At 43.5% G+C, this 24,661-nt stretch overlaps 1 protein-coding gene and 1 non-coding gene across 2 annotated transcripts in view; one reads left to right on the top strand and one right to left on the bottom strand.

Annotated features, from left to right (window-relative positions):
* Positions 1-24,661, top strand: part of abi3bpa (ABI family, member 3 (NESH) binding protein a) — a 189,068-nt gene that overhangs the window by 103,156 nt on the left and 61,251 nt on the right. The window contains exons 25-26 of the mRNA XM_078232889.1: positions 16,754-16,813; positions 23,070-23,138. Of these exons, the coding sequence (XP_078089015.1) occupies positions 16,754-16,813; positions 23,070-23,138 (129 nt within the window). The remainder of the gene's footprint in view (positions 1-16,753; positions 16,814-23,069; positions 23,139-24,661) is intronic.
* On the bottom strand, positions 4,947-5,018 carry trnag-gcc (transfer RNA glycine (anticodon GCC)). The gene has a single exon. It is a non-coding gene; the product is annotated as a tRNA-Gly (tRNA).

Genomic DNA, 24,661 nt, shown 5'->3' with positions numbered 1-24,661 from the left:
CTCATTAGCCAACCACTCTGCCTCAGATCAGTGGAGGGAAAGGGGGGGGGGTCCGCTGCCATCTGCCTGAGATCAACTGTGGGTAAAAGGGGGTCCACTGCCATTCGGCCTAAGATCAGTGGAGGGGAAGGGGGGTCCACTGCCACTCTGCCTGAGATCGGAGGAGGGGAGAGGCCCACGATTGGTCTGGGGTGGCAGGGTTGTGAGGGGGATAAGGGGATCAGAAATGTTATGGGGGTGGGGCAATGTCTGTGGGGGTTAGAGGGAGGCATTATCTGGCCCAGGAGGGAGGTGGCAGGGGAGCAGGATTCTATCATTTTCTTTCTGCGCATGCGCAGTTGGAGGCGTCGATCGGAGCTGCAGGGTTTTGGGCATGTTAAACCCTGCCCACAGGCTTCTGCAGCGCAATTTGGACTCACTAATATTTTTGCAGGCAGACTGCGTATGGGGGCACCTGAGAACGGATGTAAAAATCGGATCTGAAACACTCCCAGTTCCAAGTCCGCCCAGCAATTAGAATCAAAATGGTAAAATAGGGCCCTGTGTGTTCATTAGCTCGCACTCTATTTTTGACATCATGATGGAGAGAAACTATTTGATAAAACAGCTGAAGATGGTTGGATCGAAAGTGGTGCCATAAGAAACTCTAGCATCAATGTCGTGGGGCTGAAATATTGGCCATCAACTATGATAACCAGTTTCCTTGCCTTCTGATTCTCTCTAGGCGTCAACGTAGCTCTTGAGACTCTGGATGTGTGCAAATGAAACTATTCAGCCCCTGACTATTAAATCCTCCACAATCACACTCGCCTATTCTTACTGTCAGTACTGTTTCTCCCATGGGTAACCACTTGCTCCTCTGTGCCTTGTAGTCATTCATCATTTCCCTCCCAATGTCACCCTTTCCACCCACATCACTGGTGTCCAAGCAGGATCATTTGACAAATCCAGCTCCTCAGGCAAATCCCTTTCCAACACCTGATGCTTCCCATCCTGTCGCTAATGGCGACCCAGTCGTCTGCCAGCCACTTTTGGGCAGATCAAATTCAACAATGTTGATCCCTCCTGAATGTGGCAAAGTGTTCCAACGTGGCCCTTGAATTGTGTAACTTTCTGCTCAGGGGTTGCAAACGTTGCACATCTAAAATGCAGGCATTCATCTTGAACAGGAGATGAGTCCAGGCAAGCCCAGATCAACAGACGGAACACTCATTGGACCTCTAATTCTGCCAAAACTATTTATATATTTAGTCCAACAAAGAACCTTTTTAAGTTATTGTTTATTCAATTAATGTTCATTGATTTATTATTATTACCTACCCTTGAAGCTTTTTGGCCATAAAAACTATGATTTATTATTTTTATGCACTCCTGACGCTACTTAAATAAAAATCATGAATTGTTATTTTTCACCTACTCCTGGTGCTATTCATATTCAAAACCATAAATTATTTTACTTAGCCCTGAAGGCATTTTTAAAGTAAAAATATTTTAGTAAGTAATTATTTAAATAGTAGAAAGTGTTTTGTGGTTGCCACACCTTCAGAATTGTCCTGGAGGCCCCAGAAAATGTACATTAATCTCCAGTGCAGTGCAGGGAGAAAAATTGGGAGATAAATCATTGAAATCCTACAGTACAGAAAGAGGCCATTCAGCCCATCGAGTCTGCACCGACCACAATCCCACCCAGGCCCTACCCCCATATCCCTACATATTTTACCCGCTAATCCACGCATCCCAGGACACTAAGGGGCAATTTTAGCATGGCCAATCAACCTAACCCGCACATCTTTGGACTGTGGGAGGAAACCGGAGCACCCGGAGGAAACCCACGCAGACACGAGGAGAATGTGCAAACTCCACACAGACAGTGACTCGAGCCGGGATTCGAACCCAGGTCCCTGGAGCTGTGAAGCAGCAGTGCTAACCACTGTGCTACCGTGCCGCCCTAATACTCTGCCATTTTTTGAGTTTTAACAACACCAGGTTAAAGTCCAATAGGTTTATTTGGTAGCAAATGCCATTAGCTTTCAGAGCGCTGCTCCTTCGTCAGATGGAGTGGGGCTAAATAAAAATATCATTGGGCAAAATCTTACCAAAAAATGGCAGAGTATTAATTCCAGCGAGAAAAATGGCATGTTCTCTCCAGATCTTACAATATTCTGCCACAAAATACAGCTGGGCGAGTATCACGTCATCGTGGAGGGAGGCAAGGACCTCAACATGCCAGCAAAGTCCGGCTGCACTGAGATCAGAGTGCCATGTTTAATGGACGCTCCAATCAGAACATGAATGATCCTCCACATACCTCCCACTGCTCCACATCCCACCATGGAGATCTCAGTGGCTCCCCCCAACCCTGATTGGAATTGGCACTCACCCCCTGGCATTGTGCTGACCTAGCAGTGCCAATCTATGTAAGAGTTTTAACAACACCAGGTTAAAGTCCAATAGGTTTATTTGGTAGCAAATGCCATTAGCTTTCAGAGCGCTGCTCCTTCGTCAGATGGAGTGGAAATCTGCTGTCAAACAGGGCACAGATTAGAATGCGAAACTCTACCGCCAACCAGGTCTTAAAGATACAGACAATGTGAGTGGAGGGAGCATTAAGCACAGCTTAGAGAGATGTGTATTGTCTCCAGACAGGACAGCCAGTGAGATTCTGCAAGTTCAGGAGGCAAGCTGTGGGGGTTACTGATAGTGTGACATAAACCCAACATCCCGGTTTAGGCCGTCCTCATGTGTGCAGAACTTGGCTATCAGTTTCTGCTCAGCGACTCTGCGCTGTCGTGTGTCATGAAGGCCGCCTTGGAGAACGCTTACCCGAAGATCAGAGGCTGAATGCCTGTGACCGCTGAAGTGCTCCCCCACAGGAAGAGAACAGTCTTGCCTGGTGATTGTCGAGCGGTGTTCATTCATCCGTTGTCGTAGCGTCTGCATGGTTTCCCCAATGTACCATGCCTCGGGACACCCTTTCCTGCAGCGTATCAGGTAGACAATGTTGGCCGAGTTGCAAGAGTAGGTACCGTGTACCTGCTAGATGGTGTTCTCACGTGAGATGATGGCATCCGTGTCGATGATCCGGCACGTCTTGCAGAGATTGCTGTGGCAGGGTTGTGTGGTGTCGTGGTCACTGTTCTCCTGAAGGCTGGGTAGTTTGCTGCAGACAATGGTCTGTTTGAGGTTGTGCAGTTGTTTGAAGGCAAGAAGTGGGGGTGTGGGGATGGCCTTGGCGAGATGTTCATCTTCATCAATGACATGTTGAAGGCTCTGGAGGAGATGCCGTAGCTTCTCCACTCCGGGGAAGTACTGGACGACAAAGGGTACTCTGTCCACTGTGTCCCGTGTTTGTCTTCTGAGGAGGTCGGTGCGGTTTTTCGCTGTGGCGCGTCGGAACTGTCGATCGATGAGTCGAGCACCATATCCTGTTCTTATGAGGGCATCTTTCAGCGTCTGGAGGTGTCTGTTGCGATCCTCCTCATCCGAGCAGATCCTGTGTATACGGAGGGCTTGCCCGTAGGGGATGGCTTCTTTAACGTGTTTCGGGTGGAAGCTGGAGAAGTGGAGCATCGTGAGGTTATCTGTGGGCTTGCAGTACAGTGAGGTGCTGAGGTGACCGTCCTTAATGGAGATGCGTGTGAATCTATGCCAGGGGACAGTCCTGGGGGCATTGCCAGGGCACTGCCTAGCCATGTCCCTCTCCCCCGGGGCTCTACTCACCTTTACGCACCAGGAAGGATCCCCACGACAGGTGCGCCTCTGAATAAATGGCGAGGGGGCATGTTAATTATATGAACATTTATTTGAATGTATTTAAATTAATAGGTGTGAACCTGATGACATCACCGGCGAGGGGTGGCAAAAATCGGAAGTCATGATCTCGCCGGTGGCATTCACTATGTCCAGGTTTTGCCTGATACTAAGCCACCTGACATCATTCCTGTGGACGATGAATGCAGGCTCAAAATCATCCCCGTTGTCTTTCACCACCTTTGATGAATAGTTGTCACAATCAATGGAATTATGTGAAAAGGCTCACTGGCTGAAGAATCATCTAGTCTATTACATGTAATGAAGAGTACTTACTTTTTAATTGGTGTGGGAAGGCAGTGCACTCTGAGAATGGATATGTCAGGCAGGCAATGAGAAAGTGCAGGGGCATGGAGGTTGGAAGGTGGTGGTTACATAATGACATTTCTAGAAATACATCCAGCCAGAACGGGCAGCAATTCTTTCCATGGCACTGTGCTTACTGCTGCTGCTGAGGTCCCAGTCTTCTATCAGGTGGTCTTTTTAAAAATTTGTCCATGTGATATAGGCATCACTGATTAGACCAGCATTTATTGCCCATTCCTAATTGCCCTTGAGAAGGTGGTGGTGAGCTGTCATCTTGGACTGCTGCAGTTCATATGATGTAGGTCCACCCACAGTGCTGTTAGAGAATTCCAGGATTTTGACCCAGTCACAATGAAGGAACAGTGATATAATTCCATGACATGATGGTGTGTGGCTTGGAGAGGAATTTGAATGAGGTGGTGTTCCCACCCATGTGCTGTCTTTGCCCTTCTAGGTGGTAGAAGCTGTGGTCATGGACAGATGTAATTCATAGAAATCATAGAAACTGTACAATACAGAAGGAAGCTATTCAGCCCATCGAGTCTGCACCGACTCTCTGACAGAGCATCTTACCCAGGCCCTATCACTGTAACCCCTTCGGGCACTAAATGGCAATGTAGTATGGCCCGTCCACTAACCTGCACATATTTGGACTGTGGGAGAAAACCAGAGCACCCAGAGAAAACCTATGCAGACACGGGCAGAGCATGCAAACTCCACACAGACAGTCACCCAAGGCCAGAATCGAACCCTGGAATTGTGAGGCAGCAGTGCTAACCACTGTGTCACCATGCTGGGTTTAAGAACAGGGAGAGGAATAAGACCAGTCTTGCATTGGCCAGGAATCGAACCTGGGCCTCCTGTGTGGCAGGCAAGAATTCTATCACTGAACCACCAACTGCTGTGACAGGTAGATTAGTGAGGACAAGGTCAAGTGGTTTTTACATCATGTTGATTCTCCCGCCAGCTGCCGCAAACCCACTCTTGCATCTATGTCCTTTATGTCAGCCAGTTGTGATGTTACCATGCCACTCTTGGTGATGGACATTGAAATTCCCACCCAGAATACATTCTGTGCCCTTGCCACCGTCAATGCATCTTCCGAGTTGTATTCAACATGGAGGAATATTGATTCATTAATTCTGTACCAACCCAAAGCATTTTATTAACATGTGTCCATTTCGATACCTGTACGAACATTAACATAAGGAAGAAAGAGTAAGGTCATACCAGGGGCGGAGAGTTAACTAAGATGCTTGAGGGGCTAGGCATACATGGTTACAGGAAAAAGTGGTGACAGTAAAGGGTAAATTACACAGATGATCTCAAAAACAACGAAATCCATGGGCATTGACCTTTGAGACTGTCTCCTCCATTATGAATTAGGCCTCAGAGTTCCTGACCTCATCTTTGATGAATGTGTTGACATTCTGAACTTTACAAATTGATGGTGACTACTTTTGCCTTAAGCTTCTCCAGCCTATTTCAATTAGGCATGGGTTCACTGCACAAATCCATAATTTTGTAAAGCATTTCTTACTTGTAGCGGCCTTAAGATTGACCAGTATGAGAAATACAAAATGGACACTTTCACTACAGTTGGTTGTTCTTGTGAGGCTGGCTGTTCAAGCAGTGGAGAGAGGACATAAGAACATAAGAACTAGAAGCAGGAGTAGGCCATCTGGCCCCTCTTGCCTGTTCCGCCATTCAATAGGATCATGGCTGATCTTTTTGTGGACTCTACTCCACTTACTCACCCACTCACCATAACCCTTAATTCTTTTACTGTTCAAAAATCTATCCACCTTTGCCTTAAAAACATTCAATGAGTTAACCTCAACTGCTTCACTGGGCATGGAATTCCACAGATTCACAACTCTTTGGGTGAAAAAGTTCCTCATCAACACAGTCCTAAGTCTGCTCCCCCTTATTTTGAGGCTATGCCCCCTAGTTCTAGTTTCACCCGCCAGTGGAAACAACCTCCCTGCTTCTACCTTATCTATTCCCTTCATAATTTTATATATTTCTATAAGATCCCCCCTCATTCTAAATTCCAATGAGTACAGTCCCAGTCTACTCAGTGTCTCCTCATAAGTTGTTATTGGAGAGGATTCTGAGAGACAGGATGTATGCGCATTTAGAACGGAACAATCTCATTAGTGACAGACAGAATGGTTTTGTAAGAGGGAGGTCATGCCTTACAAATTTGGTGGAGTTTTTTGAGGAAGTGACAAAAACGGTTGATGAAGGAAGGGCCGTGGATGTCGTCTATATGGATTTCAGTAAGGCATTTGACAAAGTCCCTCATGGCAGGTTGGTTAAGAAGGTTAAGGCTCATGGGATACAAGGAGAGGTGGCTAGATGGGTAGAAAACTGGCTTGGCCACAGGAGACAGAGGGTAGCAGTCGAAGGGTCTTTTTCCGAGGTCTGTGACCAGTAGTGTTCATGATGTGGAGATGCCGGCGTTGGACTGGGGTAAACACAGTAAGAAGTTTTTGCTACCAAATAAACCTGTTGGACTTTAACCTGGTGTTGTTAAACTTCTTACCAGTAGTGTTCCGCAGGGCTCTGTACTGGGACCTCTGCTATTTGTGATATATATAAATGATTTGGAAGAAGGTGTAACTGGTGTTATCAGCAAGTTTGCGGATGACACGAAGATAGCTGGACTTGTGGATAGCGATGAACATTGTCGGACAATACAACAGGATATAGATAGGCTGGAAAATTGGGCGGAGAAATGGCAGATGGAATTTAATCCAGATAAATGCGAAGTGATGCATTTTGGAAGAACTAATGTAGGGGGGAGTTATACAATAAATGGCAGAGCCATCAAGAGTATAGAAACACAGAGGGACCTAGGTGTGCAAGTCCACAAATCCTTGAAGGTGGCAGCACAGGTGGAGAAGGTGGCGAAGAAGGCATATGGTATGCTTGCCTTTATAGGATGGGGTATAGAGTATAAAAGCTGGAGTCTGATGTTGCAGCTGTATAGAACGCTGGTTAGGCCACATTTGGAGTACTGTGTCCAGTTCTGGTCGCCGCACTACCAGAAGGACGTGGAGGCTTTAGAGAGAGTGCAGAGAAGGTTTACATAGAAAGCCACAGCACAAACAGGCCCTTCGGCCCACAAGTTGCGCCGATCACATCCCCACCTCTAGGCCTATCTATAGCCCTCAATCCCATTAAATCCCATGTACTCATCCAGAAGTCTCTTAAAAGACCCCAACGAGTTTGCCTCCACCACCACCGACGTCAGCCGATTCCACTCACCCACCACCCTCTGAGTGAAAAACTTACCCCTGACATCTCCTCTGTACCTACCCCCCAGCACCTTAAACCTGTGTCCTCTCGTAGCAACCATTTCAGCCCTTGGAAATAGCCTCTGAGAGTCTACCCTATCCAGACCTCTCAACATCTTGTAAACCTCTATCAGGTCACCTCTCATCCTTCGTCTCTCCAGGGAGAAGAGACCAAGCTCCCTCAACCTATCCTCATAAGGCATGCCCCCCAATCCAGGCAACATCCTTGTAAATCTCCTCTGCACCCTTTCAATGGCTTCAACATCTTTCCTGTAATGAGGTGACCAGAACTGCGCGCAGTACTCCAAGTGGGGTCTAACCAGGGTCCTATAAAGCTGCAGCATTATCTCCCGACTCCTAAACTCAATCCCTCGATTAATGAAGGCCAGTACGCCGTACGCCTTCTTGACCGCATCCTCCACCTGCGAGGCCGATTTAAGAGTCCTATGGACCCGGACCCCAAGGTCCTTCTGATCCTCTACACTGCTAAGAATGGTACCCTTCTTAGCAGTGTAGAGGATGTTGCCTGGTATGGAGGGTCTTAGCTATGAGGAGAGATTGGGTAAACTGGGCTTGTTCTCCCTGGAAAGACAGAGAATGAGGGGAGACCTAATAGAGGTGTACAAAATTATGAAGGGTTTAGATAGGGTGAACAGTGGGAAGCTTTTTCCCAGGTCGGAGGTGACGATCACGAGGGGTCACGGGCTCAAGGTGAGAGGGGCGAGGTATAACTCAGATATCAGAGGATGTTTTTTACACAGAGAGTGGTGGGGGCCTGGAATGCGCTGCCAAATCGGGTGGTGGAGGCAGACACGCTGGCATTGTTTAAGACTTACCTGGATAGTCACATGAGCAGTCTGGGAATGGAGGGATACAAATGAATGGTCTAGTTGGACCAATGAGTGCACAGGCTTGGAGGGCTGAAGGGCCTGTTTCCTGTGCTGTACTGTTCTTTGTTCTTTATAAGCCAATCCTCTCAACTGCGGAATCAACCTAGTAAATCTCCTCTGCACCCCTCCAGTGCCAGTACAACCTGTCTCAAGTAAGGAGACCAAAACTGTACACAGTACTTCAGGTGTGGCCTCACCAGCATCTTACACAGCTGTAACATAATTTCCCTATTTTTAAACTCCATCCCTCTAGCAATGAAGGACAAAATTCCATCTGGTTTCTTAATTACTTGCTGCACCTACAAACCAACTTTTTGCGATTCATGCACAAAGACCCCCAGGTCCCTCTGCACAGCAGCATGCTGCAATTGTTTATCATTTAAATAATAGTCCATTTTGCTGTTATTCCTACCAAAATGGATGACCTCACATTTACCAACATTGTACTCCATCTGCATGACCATTGCCCACTCACCGATATCGCTCTGCAGACTTTCAGTGTCCTCTGCACACTTTGCTCTACCACTCATCTTAGTGTCATCTGTGAATTTTGACAAACTAAATTTGGTCCCCAACTCCAAATCAGCTATGTAAGTTGTAAACAATTGCTGTCCCAACACTATTCCCTGAGCACACCACTAATCACTGATCGCCAACCAGAAAAACGCCCATTTATCCCCACACTTTGCTTTCTGTTAGTTAACCAATCCTCTATCCATGCTAATACATTACCCATAATGCCTTGCATCTTTATCTTATGCAACAGCTTTTTGTGTGGCACCTTGTCAAATGCCTTCTGGAAATCCAGAGACACCACATCCACCGGTTGGGTCCCCGTTGTCCACCACGTTCAGAATGTCCTCAAAGTAAATTAGTTAAACATGACCTGCCTTTCATGAATCCATGCTGCGTCTACCCAATGGGACAATTCATATCCAGATGTCTCGCTATTTCTTCCTTGATGATAGATTCAAGCATTTTCCCCACTACAGAAGTTAAGCTAAACCAGCCGATAGTTACCCACCTTTTGGCTACCTCCTTTTTAAAACAGTGGTGTCACAGCTGCTGTTTTCATATCTGCCGAAACTGCCCCTGAGTCCAGCGAATTTTGGTAAATTACCACGAGTGCATTTGCTATTTCCCCCGCCATCTCTTTTAGTATCCTGGGATGCATTCCAACAGGGCCAGGAGACTTGTCTACCTTTAGCCCCATTAGCTTGCCCAACACTGCCTCTTTAGTGATAATGATCATTTCTAGGTCCTCACCTGCCATTGCCTCCTTATCATCAATGTTTGGTACGTCATTTCTGTCTTCCACTGTGAAGACCAACACAAAATACCTGTTCAATGCCTCGGCCATTTCCTCATTTCCCATTATTAAATCCCCCTTCTCATCCTCTAAAGGACCAATGTTTACCTCAGCCGTTCTTTTCCGTTTTATATATTTGTAGAAAGTTTTGCTATCTATTTTTATATTCTGAGCTAGTTTTACTGTCAAAATCAATCTTGCTTTTCCTTATAGCTTTTATCGTGGCTTTCTGTTGATATTTAAAGACTTCCCAATCCTCTAGTTTCCCACTAATCTTTGCCACTTTGTATGCATTATCTTAACTTACACTGCATCAACTACACAATATGGCAAACTTAACCTGGATACACCAAATACAAACTCTGTTGCTGAAAGTGGCAGGGTTTCATTTCCCAAGAATGCACAAATGGGTTTGTGAACGAAGCCCATTCCATCGTGCAAACCAGCCTCCCATCCATTGATTCTGTCTTCACTTCCCGCTGCCTCAGAAAAGCAGCCAGCATAATCAAGGACCCCATGCACTTACTCTTTTCCACCTTCTTCTGTCAGGAAAAAGATACAAAAGTCTGAGGTCACGTACCAACTGATTTAAGAACAGGGTGGCACAGTGGCTAGCACTGCTGTCTCATAGCACCAAGACCCAGGTTCAAATCCTGGCTTCAGTCACTGTCTGTGCGGAGTCTGCACATTCTCCCTGTGTCTGCATGGGTTTCTTCTGGGTTCTGCAGTTTCCTCCCACAGTCCGAAAGTCATGCTGGTTAGGTGCATTGACCATGCTAAATTCTCTCTCAGTGTACCCGAACAAGTTCTGGATTGTGGCGACTGGGGGATTTTCACAGTAACTTTATTGCAGTGTAATGTAAGCCTACTTGTGACACTAATGTATAAACTTAAAGTTAAAAATTTAACTTCTTCTCTGCTGCCATCAGACTTTTGAATGGACTTACCTTAAATTAAGTTGATCTTTCTCTACACCCGGGCTATGACTATAACATTACATTCTGCACCCTCTCCTTCCCTTCTCTATGAACAGTATACTCTGTCTGTATAGTGTGCAAGAAACAATACTTTTTACTGTATACTAATACATGTGACAATAATAAATCAAATCTGATCAAACAAGAAAACAACATTTAAAATTTGAAACTTGCTTTTAACAATAATAGTAAATGAAAATACATGATTTTTTTTCAATTTGTAACTGAAATATTAAGAAGGATTACTGTTGCATGGGTGCCCAATTAATTTAATCCCACAGGTGTGGGAAGGAAGCAGGCTTATTTAGATTATGCGAGGAGAAGAACTTTTAGTCTTGGTGTTGTCTTTGCTTTGATATATCGAACCCTGTAGAAATGTTTGAAATAATAAGGCAGCAATATTACTGTTACTGAGAATGTGGTTTAGTGGTTTAAATAATGTGGAGCCAGATAAATCAGGTCACTAACAGAGACATTTAGCTATTTCCTCAATATTTCCATTACTCTCTGAAAACCTGCCATTCCCTCCATTACTTCATCACACCTAAAGCCAAGCCATACAAATTTCTATGGCTAGCAGTTATGTTATAGTAGGACTGAGTTCAGACTGCTGCATAGGTTTTGGGTTTTCAAATGTTTACATGGACACAAAGTAGTGCTTTGACATTAAATTTTGTTAACGTCCTATGAATATATAATTATTATTGTTAGAGTTATTGAAGATATGTAATGCAGAGATGAATGTACAAACAATCATGACTGGAGTCATGTCTTTTCTATTTCTATTGATTTCCTCTTCCCCGTCTCACTTTTCCCAAGGTCATTGGCAATCGATTACACAATTCACAAACATTTCCCAGAGATTGGTGTTTGATCTATTTTGCCCAATGAAGGGATGTGAAACGGGAATCAATCCACAACATTGGATTTCTGCCCACCTCAAGGCTCGCACACACTTTCACTGTTTAATAAAGCACGGCAGAAAACCTACACTTAAAGGAGGTGGAAGCTTTACTATTTTTAAATAAAGTTGGCAAAAATAATTTCCAAATAATTAATGATCTGAACTAGCGTCTCATTCACAATGATGATGTAAGCTCTACCACTAAACTGGTGAAGCGAGTGACGGAATTACAAAGTTAACTAGAGTTACAAAGGCAAAGAATGCACACTGATGTGTATGGATGGTGGTTAAAGAGGGAGAATAGGACAAGAAAGCAAGAGAACTGTAGTAAGGCTGAGAGTTTTGGATTCAATACCATGGAGAATAGAGGCTGGTGAAGACAGATTGAGAGTCAGTTTGAGGTAGGATGTGAGCAATGAAGTTTTAGAGGCATAACAGTTAATGTAGGATTAAGCTTGAGGTGGTGAAAGGCATTAGAGAGGTTGAACTTGGGAGGTGATGAAGGTTTGATTCAGAGTTCCAGTGGCTGGGAGGGTTGGGGAAGGATAGGAACAAATAATATTGAAGAGGTAAAAGCAGAGGTGAAAGTGATGAGTAATAGTGCAGGAACAATGTGAGAATAAAGGCTTATTTCTCATGAGCTTCTCAAGGTAATGAATATCATGCCCAGACCATTTTTAATGAATTATCATCATGTAGTAAAATAAGGGCAACTGTCTCAGATGCCTTTCAAAGTTCCCTTCTTATTAATCTGGTCTGTAGCATGCAAACCCATTAAAAATTAGATTAATGGATAAAAGCAAATTACTGCAGATGCTGGAATCTGAAACCAAAACAGAAAGTACTGGAAAACCTTAGCAGGTCTGGAAGCATCTGTAAGGAGAGAAAAGAGCTGATGTTTCGAGTCCAGATGACCCTCTGTCAAAACTAAAAAGCATAGAAAGTAGATTACATCAGTTGAAATATCCTTCAGTGGTTCCTGCGTTCTAGACCATGTTACATTGCGACTAAGCAAAGTCAGTCAAATTATCTAGCCAATGGAGCGCTTGTGAAAAAGCTATCACTCTACATTATTGCCTACAACATTCATGAGCCATGCTGCATTCTTTCAGTAAGAATCAATTGTCAAGCATTATAACATCACCAGTCAAAGCATGCTTGCAGCCATTTGCAATTTTCTTTGTAAATGATTGAAGTCAAATGTATACATAAATATATGAGGGGAAGGCTGAAGAAAAACCACTAGAGCCACAACTGCTCACTGGACTGGTGGAACTTCATTGCATTGCCTCCCCCAACTGAATGTAATGGTAACGACTGGAAGGCAGAAAACATATGGCCAGTTACCGGTAAACAGAGGCTTATTGAAAATAATTCTCAGCGCTAAATCTCAAACATGGTGAATCAGTAAAAGAAAACAAATGATACTCTGCTTCATGGATCATGATATCCATCAGCTCCAGGTAAAGAGATATAAATGGACTGCTAGCCTACTCTTGGATGCAGGCCTACTCCTGCTCCCACTTTCTACGTTTGCATGTTGATCAGTCTAATACATCTTTTTGAAATCTATGGGTGTAATTTAATCCAGCCTGTTTTGGTGGGAAACATGGTGGATGAGCCCCCATAATTGCACATCAGTAGCAGCCAGTGCTCCTGATGGGGCAGACCCATGATGGGAACATTACATTTTGCCCAAAAACTTACTGAAAGTATTAAATGGTGCAGTGTCTAAGAAATCTCATGAGCATTATGTTGATTTAGTCGGTCTCATCTCTGGAGATATTGGGTGGTGGATATTAGAATTGTTAAAGAATTTGGATCTGAGGGATGCAGCCTAAAGGATTTGTCCATAGGTTAACCAGGGAAATATTGAAATAAAAACGTTCATCCACTGTCATTCTGTAAGTTGAGGTGACAACATAGAACCCAGATTTTTTAATGCTTTACATTTTTTAATCTGTTACGATAACTGAAGTTCATATTTCTATGGATCTGATCCAGTTCCTGGACAATAGTCTGTTGATAAGCTTCGCTGTACTAGTAAATATTTTGCTCATTCAAACTTGATAACATGATTACTATGGGATGGCTTCAGGATTAAAGAAAGGAACAAAATACTTTGCTGCAACAATTAGTAGCAATTTAATTTTCAAACATTATGGGTGCAAAAACTTAGTAAAGTCGGGCGTGGGACCATTAACATGATCCGCGCCCACGTCCACGCAGATGCCCACTTTACCAAGGCCCAAAAATGGCCACGATCTGAATCGCGCCCGAAACGGCTGCAACGGCGATTTAAATGCATTTGCATGCATTTAAATTGAATTAATGGGCTGCCCGCCCAACTTTACCACCTTTTCCCCCTTTACCATCGTGTTCGCGCATCCAGATTCAGCGCAAAACAGACATGCTCGGCAAAGGTCTGTTTCGGGCGCTCCAGCTTCTGACGAGGTAAGTTCAGAGCTTCCAAAGGTTCTCTAACTCAGATTGGTGGTGGAGTGGGGGGAGACAGGCGGCCCGATCATTCTCTGGTGGGAGGTGGGGAGGATAAGTAGTAAGTAGTAGGAGGGTGGGAGGTAAGAAGTATCTCTGGTAGGGGGGGGAGGCCCGATCACTCACTGACGGGGAGGGGAGGGAGGCTAGATGGATCTCTGGTGGGGGGCACGGGGCGGACGGCTGCCACTCTGTGGGCGATCGGTGTGGGGGAATTGGGGCAGAGGGTCGCGATCGGTCTGGGTAGTGGGGGGGGGGTGGATAAGGGGGGCAGTTATGTTGTGGAGGTGGGGCGATGTCTGTGGGGGCCATCGCTCCTGGGCTGCTTTATCTGCTTTTTGTGGCCCGGGAGCGATGTGACAGGGGCGCATTTTTCAATTGTTTTTCCTCACTGCGCATGCGCAGTTCAAAACTCCGATCGGAACTGCAGCGTTTCGGGCACGATAAGCCCCGCCCACAGCGCGATTCAGACTCACAATGTTTTTTTTCAAGCCAAGTGCATTTGGGGGCGCCTGGGAACAGTTTTCCAAATCGGATCTGAATTGCGCCCAGATTCAGCACTTAGAATCAAAATGATAAAATCGTGCCCTATATGTAGAGAATACCAAAGTGGGCGAGAAACATTAGTTGATGTGAAATTCCTATTTGCCAACCATGCTTTCCTTTGTATAAAATAGTATTCCAATGCCAGGTATGGCACACTGGCCGGAACTCTACCATCTTGCCTGCCACGGAATTGGCACGGCGAGGGTCTGACAATGGAAATCTCCGTTGAACTCGGACAGGAAATTCCGGCCTTGCCCAAGTAAGGCCGTAAAATCCCACCCCCTCTGTTTCGGCATTGAATCAAATAAACTACAAAAAAGCACACATTTTGCATAACATTGCAGTAGCCGCCTTACATTTACTTTTGCAAAAGGTACAATTATTCATCATTTTTAAATAAGTGAAATGGGTCCGAACATTAATCATGTGTTAACAATGCATACTATTAGTAATGCACAACTCGGCCAGCAAATCCAAGGCCTGAAGAGATATGCAATGAGTTGCAAATTTCCAGAATTTGCTGGTTGATTTACCCTGCTCTGTCATTTGGTTTACGTGAATGGGCATCTTGCCCTTAGCCTTTTTGTTATTTTTCAGAACTTGCTGGATTTGCACGATAATTGCTCACTAAACGCTGCAGAAAGTTAGAACTGGTGATTAAGAGTGTAATTACCCTTTAACAGTGTGGCAATTGTTAATGCAATACCAATTATCTTTGCTGGCTGAGAAATCTAACTGTTGACACTGTTCAATCTCATTCCTCACTTCATGATTCGACATTTTAAAAATGTCAAATTTAAAAATTGTATTTTTCCTTTTCCTTTCTGACTCTTTTTACTCTTCCTTAATCCAAACATGTTTTCCCCTCGCTGTATTTCTTCCTTAATCCAAACATGTTTTCCCCTCGCTGTATTTCTCTTTCGTACCTGATTTGACTCTAATTTATCCCTTTTAATTCACTTTCCTTCTTGGTCCATCCTCTGTTTATTTCTAAATCCTTACATTGCATTGATTAAAAAGATACATCATTGGTCCCTCTATTCACCAAGGTCTAGTCACCCCATTTTTCTCGTCACACCTTTGTCATCTCACATTTCTGGCAAGTTATGGCACAAACAATTTTCACTATGAAAAGCCAGGAAAAAGTCCAGCGAATGGCATCTGCTGTGAGATGTCCAGCTCCAGGAAGATTTGACATATATTTTCAGGTTTTAGTTGAATTCCATCAATGAGTTCAACCAATTAAGTGATTTATTGAGACTGGCAGGGTATGGCACCAGCTTTAATAGCTTTTCAGGGCAATTAAATCCCAAAATGATTGGTTTGGTTAAATGTAAAGGCCATTTGAAAAAGAAAATTGCCATGTGACTTCTATTAAGACTCAAGAAAAAAGAATGCTTCTGTTTTTTTGTGATTCAGGCTTTCAGTGAATTGACTCTTTAATTTTCAAATCCTTATTTTTGTTACTAAACACCTTTTGTTGAATATGAAACCTTGTTTAGAAATGAATGCAACCTATTTTAGTTTTACTGGGTAATGTGAAAATTATTCAATGCGATCTTTTGTTTTTCCTTGCGGCAATTTTTAATTTAAATCAGGTATCACTGGTATGGCTGTCTTTCATTTTTGTGTTATGTATTCTATAATGGAACACAGTGTAGCGTTCTGCCTTAAAATCTAATGAGTAGAACAAATTTGTGATGGCATGTCTGGGATTCCCCGAGATCCACTGCAAACTGTCAGGTGATTGATCACCATTGGCATCCTGCATGATCATGAAAATTTATTGGCCTTGCAACATCTAAACTTGAAAAAAAATAAAGTACCACAAACAAGTCGGCCTCCTGGAAGGCGAGGAAGCCAGGTGGCTTGGACAGGAGATCATTTGAATCTGATTCATTCGTAGAGCATCATCTTTTGGATTTTCCAAATTAACTCTGTTACTTTCAGGAAATGCTTTGGAGTGCATCCTTGGTGTTCTTCAATTATTGCAGTGCCTCAGGTTGTGTGAAATTTTATGATGTGCAAAACGCCTGATCAGTGGATGCTTTTGTCCTGATTAACAGTCTCCGTTTTCAGGAGGGTAGTATACACTATCAGAAATACACAACAATGAAAATCCAGATACAAATAAGGGTATTGGTTTTTGTTTATAAGGAAGTGTATGTTATGGTACCGCCAAATGATCATTTGTTTTCTCTTGTCCTCGACAGAACCTGACATGCAATCACCTGATAGTCAGTTATTCTCCACTGTTCCTGGCAGTACTGATGGTATGTAATTCTTTAGGGATATATCTAACAAATGTAGCTCTTTACTGCAAAGCCTTGGAAGAAATATAGGAGGAAACAACTAATGCATTTTGAAACTATGAGCTCATCAAGGTAAGTGGTGACAGGTCTGAGAAATTCAGACTTTTTCTACGTTGCATCAATCAACATTGCCAAATCGAGTATAAATGGCTCCCATCCAATCCAAAGTTCCCAGTAGCTACATTATCAATGCACATCATATTCAAATGTTGAAGACTACATTTCCCATTTCTTCAAATTTAATTTTGCAGGATTGACAACAGTCTGCTGAATTCATAAATTGTACTGTTAATATAAATATCTTCACTGGGATCTTGAGGCTGGCTTTGACCACTGTTACTAGTTAGAGAAAAGTAAAAATAAGATAAAATGCATGCAAAAAAATATTATCTTAACAGTTCCCAAAAATGTCCGTAGAATTCAATATTGCACTGCACTGAGATTATCATTTCTTTGAGAGAAAGACTGCTATAACTAGCCCACACAATACTGCTGATTCATGTTTAGCAATCATTAACAATCATGGAGCCATTCATGATCTGGTAACTACAGTGGTCTCAATTTAACATTGATTTTCCCACTTTACAGAGCATCAAGATTATTCTTCTGTAGTGACATAAAATTAGTATTTAATCTGGCTTTTGGTTGTACATTTGACTAAAAGAAATTGCTACTAAATTTAATCTTGATGGTGACTAAGTTAAAAGTAAAATCACAACACCGTCAGCAAAAACATATCTCACATCATTTCTCTAGCGCTTTCACATGGTGTTTCCACGTAATTTTGTCGCTCTTTGCTGAGGCACTAGCTACCTTCACAACTACCAATACTATTCTGATTTGAGCTGAGAGAAGACATGCATGATACAAGCTTGAGGAGAAAGCCAGTTTTCTTCAATTACTAACATGGTTTTTTGACAATCCAAGACTTTCAGAAAACATCATATGGCTGAAAAGTGATGAAAATCGTAACTTAATTTTTTTTTAAATCGGTACATGCAGTTGCTTGGAGTCTGCATTTTATTGCATGCATTTTAACCCAAAGGTCCTGACGTACAATTTCTTTTTGACATATTTTCCTCTGGTTGCTTCTATGACTGAAAAGCTGAATGTTAGTATACAACTTACACTGAGCTTTGCACTTGTTGAAATCATGTACGGAATTGTGTAAGAGTGCCTCAGTTGTGAAGTCTAATTTGTGATAATGGGAGACAGTTGCTAAATGTCAACATTCATTACATGTCCAGTGGAAGCAGAAGGTGCTGGATGAAAAAGGGGAACATTTCTTCATGTGCATTACTATCCAAACCCATTTGGGTTGTTATACAACACCTGGTTTACGCATGAAAAAAAGAGAAATCTTTGTGCCTTGTTCAGTATGACAGACACCCACAGCAATTTTATGTAATGCCATGGAGAGAAGGACAGAGTCTGTCAAAGTTTGATGTAAATTAAAAACAAATAGTAATTTTGGAAACTTTATTGGCAGCATAGATAATAGTAGTTTTGTGCTCTGGTGGTAGTCAGATACATGAATGCCAAAATTCTGTGCTAGTGTTAAAGAGTCAATGTGCTGAATAACATGTTGAGTTTAATTAGAATGGCTGGATAGTTTGTCTTATTCAATTAAAAGTGCTGATTTGGAGCTTATGCAGCATGAGCTTATGTAATGTGTTATTGCATTGTCAATGGACTACATTTTTCCCAAAGTTTAATCGTGTTTTTTGCCTTTCATTTGCATCGTCATTTTGGTTTCCTTTTTTTAAAGCTACCCCATCTGTATTAGCTTTGAATATTGCAACTCATGCCAAATAATGTTGGTACTAACACTGCAGAATAACCCCCAGTTTTTCTGGATATAATTCCATGACTTCCCTTGGCAGAGATGATAATGGTCATACTGGCATGTATCGGTTAACACTGCAGGCTAAAGAATTAATGCGGGCTTAAACTGTATTAATTTCTAAATTCTGAAATTTTCAGCTGTCCATGACCAAATGACATTACAACAACAGTATCATGGGATTAAGTGAGGAACCTTAGCTGTTTTCAGTTGGGAACCCAATTCAGCCAACTGGATTTAATATAAATAAATGCACAGCAATCAAATCCTAAATTTTTGTTTGTTCAGGTTAATTGAGATCAAGTTGTCTATTCAAAGAGCAGAAAAACTGTAAATGCTGGCAATCTGAAATGAGAAACAGAAAAATCTAGAAAAATGCAACAGGTCAACCAGCATCTTTAAAAGGAAAAACCTGGTACATTTATGCTGTATATGCTTCATCAGAACTGAAAACGACAAGATCAGCTAACATCTTTCATACGTTTGGAACAGGATAGGGAAGAAAAATAGAAGGAAGGAAAGAAACATATTAGAAGCCTTGCCTCCAAGTCAGACGGATGTGGCTTCAAGCCCTATCCCAGGATGTGATTCAGGCATACACATTTATTCAGTAATCAGAGATGCAGTCCTTCAGATTCAACATGAATTTGAGGCCCAGTCTGCAGCTTCCAGTGATTTTGGCAGATATTAATCAGGTTCAGTGGCCTGCAAATTGCTTAATGTTATATAATAGAAAAGATCATAGCAGTGAGTCAAGGGAAAGACATATCAAGGTCATCTTTTACGTGATCTAACAATTTTTATGTTAAGCAGTTTGCTTGTCATGCAACCCATTAAATTCTTCTTTGTGGCTGGAGTATTTGTCGGCACAGATTTTGTGGTCAGTTGCAAAGCAACAGTACTCACCACTGACCTCAAAGAAAGCAACCCACAATGATCTAGTGGCCTCTATGGCGTGAACATTCCCTTTCCCAATATCAATTTGAATTTTATGCCAAGACCAAGGGACCTCCAGCAACAGTGATGTCATCAAGCAATGCAAGCAGCCAATCACATTGTAGTCTTCTCGATGACAGCAAATCAGGAAGTAAAATACATTGTAAATTTAGTTGAAAAATTTACAGAGTAAACTAAATATTGTGGCATACAAATGGAGTCAAAATATCAGAAAAACTTGCCTGGATTTTGCAGTAGTAATGATGGCAAAACTGTCAGTGTTCGCCATTATCACTCCTCTGAAACTGATAGCTCTCCAGAAGTCACTGTCAATGATTCTGGGTGGAATTCACACAAATTTTGGCAGCGGACGGGAAGAGCGGTGTCTAGCTTGGCAGCGGTGGTAGCTTTTTGTGATGTATTTTTAACCACTCGGTGGCAGATAGTCTCTGATTTGCCAGCCGGCCATCAGCTGAGCATTTCAAACAGTGAGGCGCTCCATTCAAAGGCTATCCCAGTGCTTCCCAGCACTTGTTCAAGTTTCAAGGCAGAGGATGGCTGCTAATAATGCTGCCCCAAGATTTTCGGAGACCTGCCTCACCTGGCTGCTAGATGAGATGGAGTAGTGCTGTGATATCCTGTACCCACACACAGGGAGGAGACACGCAAGCAAGGTCAGCAAACTCACAGGGGAAGTGGTGGCAGTGCTGGTAGGTGCCAGCACCTGCAGAGGAGGACAAACATCCAATGCCAGAAAAGGATAAATGACCTCCTCTATTTTGCCAGGGTAAGTCACTCTTCTCATTGCTCTCAATTCACACACCCCTCACACATCCACAGGGAGCTCACTCACTGCCAGCTTAAAGGAAACCACCACTCGCTCTCCGACGCACAACTTCCTTTCCCATGTGGGTTGTCTTCTAATCACATCCCTTCTTCCACTCACCATCCACACATACCAGGCATCCAAACATCTGCCCTGGCACATGGCCTGCTTACACTCTCTCCATCTGTCTTCATGAATGACAAGCTGGCATATAATACAAGGGAGAGATCACAGAGGGGCAGAGGATTGCCCAAGGTTAAAGTCCTCTTAGCATTTGAAGACAGAGTCCTCAAGCTTGCTGGGGGAAAGGTGACCACTCTTGTTTCGAGGGCAAGATGGTCGCCAATAAATCAAGTGAAGACTCAGAACACCATCATTCAGCCCACCAAGCTAACGTTTCATCATTTTGCCCCTATCATGCACTCAAGATATCTGCCTTCTCTTGCAGGCACATCAGGGGTGGCACCTAGGGTGTCCACCAGTCAGGCACAGGAGACCATCCCAGATGCCGGCACAGATGATTTCTCTGACATAGAGATTGAAGAACCATTGCAGCTTTCACCCACACCCTCCACCACCACAGTGATACACACCTCTGGATATTCCTATTAGAGAGGCTTCAGGGTCATAAACTGGTGAGCACCTCACTCTCTCTGATCATCCACAGCAGGCAAAGGCAGGGACATCTCAGGGAGTGAGCCTGGTCCTGGAGGATTGCTGGAGGTCAGGAATCTGCTGAGATCCAGTCAGATGATGGGCCTCTCGATTCGGTCATGCCTTTGCTTGCTGAAGCTATTAAGGGAAAGTTGGGAACATCAGGAAGGAATGTCAGCTACACTCCTTAGATTGAAAGGCCGAAAAAGAGGAGACTCAATAGCTTCAGCCTGAGGAGATTGTGCTGTACTCTGAGGCAACCAGGTCAACACTGCAAGGGTGGCAGCTGCAGTAGAGACCATGGTGCAAGACTTTTTTCCTGCACTGGTGAAGGGCATAAACTCCATGGTGCATAACATGCACTCAATGGTACAGGCACTTGTGGGCATCCATGAATGCCAACGCCAGTGGACAACAGGGCTTCTCAACCTCACTCCAGCTGCCCTTCCTCTATCCCAAGAAGGAAGCCAGGAGCTCTCGAGTACCTATAGGGAGGATAAGCTGGTGTACAGTCCAGGGCCACCCACCCAGGAGACTTCAGGAGTGCCCAACCCATCAGATTCCCCTCTTCCTATGACCAAAACAGCTCCAGTCCCACAGGTCGCGCGCGGAGGGTGCCACGCAGCAGCAACCCAAAAGCAGGCCGGACTCCTTCAGGTCTTGGCCATCCAGAAGATGCCTGCCGAGATCATCATAGACAACAAAGCAAGGCAGACAGCAGGCTGTTTCCACTTCTGCCGTGGATTCTGGGGATACACAAAGACATAGCAGCAGGGTTAGAAAGGTTAAGACTGTTGAGTTGCACACATGGGGAAATAGAGCGTCCACCTATGCAAGTTAGCACCCACCTCTGTAAATAAACTCTCACTTACTGCAATCTCTCTATGCTCCCTGATCTCATGAGTTGTCTTCCTGTAATGCTGCAGAGACAATTGTGTGTTTCACTGAAAGGGTGGATGCTCACTGCAGAACCTGTTCTATCTTCTGTCTGCATGGAAGCCCGTGCATTGGTTGGCATCCCCTCACAGTGACAGAACACATCAGTCATGCCAGTTTCTCCTAAGTAATGAGGATATCCCTCACAATGTTCAGGGTGACCTTCACTCTACCCAGTCACTGTCAATGTGCGCTCTCTGCTATATCTTAATAAAAAATCAGCATTGGCCTCTAGTGACACAGAACCTCGGGGAACAGAAAACTAAGGAAGTGCCTAGATCAGGAGAGATGGAACTTTCTGCATGACATTACCCTGAAATAACCCTGGTCAATGAGAGTAAGCAGGCTCCCTTTAGTCTGACAGGTATCAGGCATTTAAAGTAGCTCTTTGAGGAACAATGCGTTGTCTTCATAAGGCATAGGACCAGGAGGTAATTCGTCCCATAAAGTCTGCTCCACCATTCAATGAGATTATGACTGATCTGATATGATAATCCACATTAATCGTTGCAATGCCAAACACCCTTATGTACAGGTGCAACATTTTCAAGGGTTTTGTCCAGCAAGCCAGCATAAAAGGGCAAGTTCTCTTCAGTCCAGTGATTTCTACATGATTGCAATTTGGGCATCCTATGGGGAAGTATAGGCAATTTCTGGATTTAATTTGCTACACGTGGACCCCAAACGTTGGTGTCAGGTTCAGGAACATAATCATGGCAGTCTGTTTCATCAATATAATGGTCCAGATTTTGTGACAGTAGTTTTGCCTCGCCTACTTCTCTCTTTTGAACTATCAATACTGAAATACTTAGTTATCTCTTGCTCTTAAGTTCTGATGAAGTGTGTGCACCTAAAGGTTGACTTGCTTTTTCTCTTAAAAGATTCTGATTGACTTACTGCATACTAATAGCAGTTTCTGTTCTTTTGCCATAGTTTCAATGTTTCTTTTCAGGTACTATGTGCACAAAACCTGAAAGTCAATTCCAGACTTTTAAAATTGCTTTCTTTTAAATTTATTACAGAAAGTTCGCCTGTCTTCAGATCAACCCCAGTATCTAATATTGATGGCCAGGGGCAAGAAAGATTTAGAGGTACAGTATTCCTGTCAGCTTGGCTCAGTTGGTTGCATCCTTGCCTCTGAGTCGGAAGGTTGTGGGTTCAAGCCCCACCCCAGGACTTGAGAACATAATCTCGGCTGACAGTACTGAGGGAGTGCTGCATTGTCGGAGATGCAGTCTTTCAGGTTCAATATTAAATGAAGCCCCATCTGTTGCTTAATGTAGTTTTAATAAATACTAAAAATAGCATGGTACTATCCAAGAAGAGCAGGGAGTTCTCCTGGTGTCCTAACCAACATTCCTCCCTCAATCAACACCACCAAAAAGACTGTCTGGCTGGTCATTCATAGCATTATTTTTTGTGGGTCCCTGTGTGCAAAATGTCTGCTTTGTCTGTTTGCATATGCAATGTAACAACAGTGATTTCCTTCTGTCTAGCAAGTATTTTAGGAGGTTTGAGAAATGTGATAAGGCCTTATGTAAATATTAGTTCTATCTTCAGTTTCCTACTGGATAAAAGGTAAGATAAAAGTAGGATTTGTGATATATTTTTAAGGGAAGCTGTTTAAATTCATTAGTGACTTGGGCAATGTGAAGCAATGGGAAGTACTGTTATTTCATCTCTAGACTTTGGCTTTCGATCTGTTGCAAGTTAATGGAGTGAAACTCTCGTAGCCATCATGTGAAACAAGTTGATAACTTTTCTCAAGTGAGCTACAGGACTACTGCTACAGTCTATCCAAATTGTACGAAGATGACAAGCTTCTAGAAAGAAACCATAAGATTGATTGGTGTGAAAACTATAAGAATTTAGAGTGGTTCAGCTTTGGGAAAAAGGGACAAACTACTGAGCATTGGTTGAGTTATGGTTGATTTCAGAATGTTTGATGCTGCCAGTTAATCCAGCGAGTATGCATCAAGATGGCCTACCTGTCACCATCACCCACCCTTGGAACAACATAGCAATTAAAAACATTCATTGTGATAAGCACCAAAATAAAATTGCCAAAACCTATTAAAAGGAAGATAAACTGTTGTCATAAAACAGATCACCGATGATCGCCCAATGTTCAGCACCATTCGCGACTCCTCAGCTACTGAAGCAACCCATGTTCAAATGCAACAAGATCTGGACAATATCCCAGCTTGGGCTGACAAGTGGCAAGTAACATTCACGCCACACAAATGCCAGGCAAATAGCCATCACCACCACCCCTTGACATTCAATTGTGTTACCATCACTAAATCCCCCACTGTCAACATCCTTGGAATTACCATTGACCAGAAACTCAACTGGACTCGCCACATAAACACCGTGCCTACAAGGGCAGTACAGAGGCTAGGAATACTGCGGCGAGTAACACATGTCCTACTCCCCAAAGCCTGCCCACCATCTACAAGGCACAAGCAGGAATGTCAGGAATGTGACAAGTCAGGAATTCACCAAAGATACTTAGACAGCACTTTCCAAACCCACGACCACTTCCTTCTAGAAGGACAAGGGCAGCAGATACATGGGAACACCACCACCTGCAAGTTCCCCTCCAAGCCACTCA

The sequence above is a fragment of the Mustelus asterias genome, chromosome 17 (genome assembly GCF_964213995.1).
Source record: "Mustelus asterias chromosome 17, sMusAst1.hap1.1, whole genome shotgun sequence".
Taxonomy (NCBI): Eukaryota; Metazoa; Chordata; class Chondrichthyes; order Carcharhiniformes; family Triakidae; genus Mustelus; species Mustelus asterias.
Note: the sequence above shows the minus strand (reverse complement) of the source record. Positions and strands in the feature narration are given on the sequence as shown.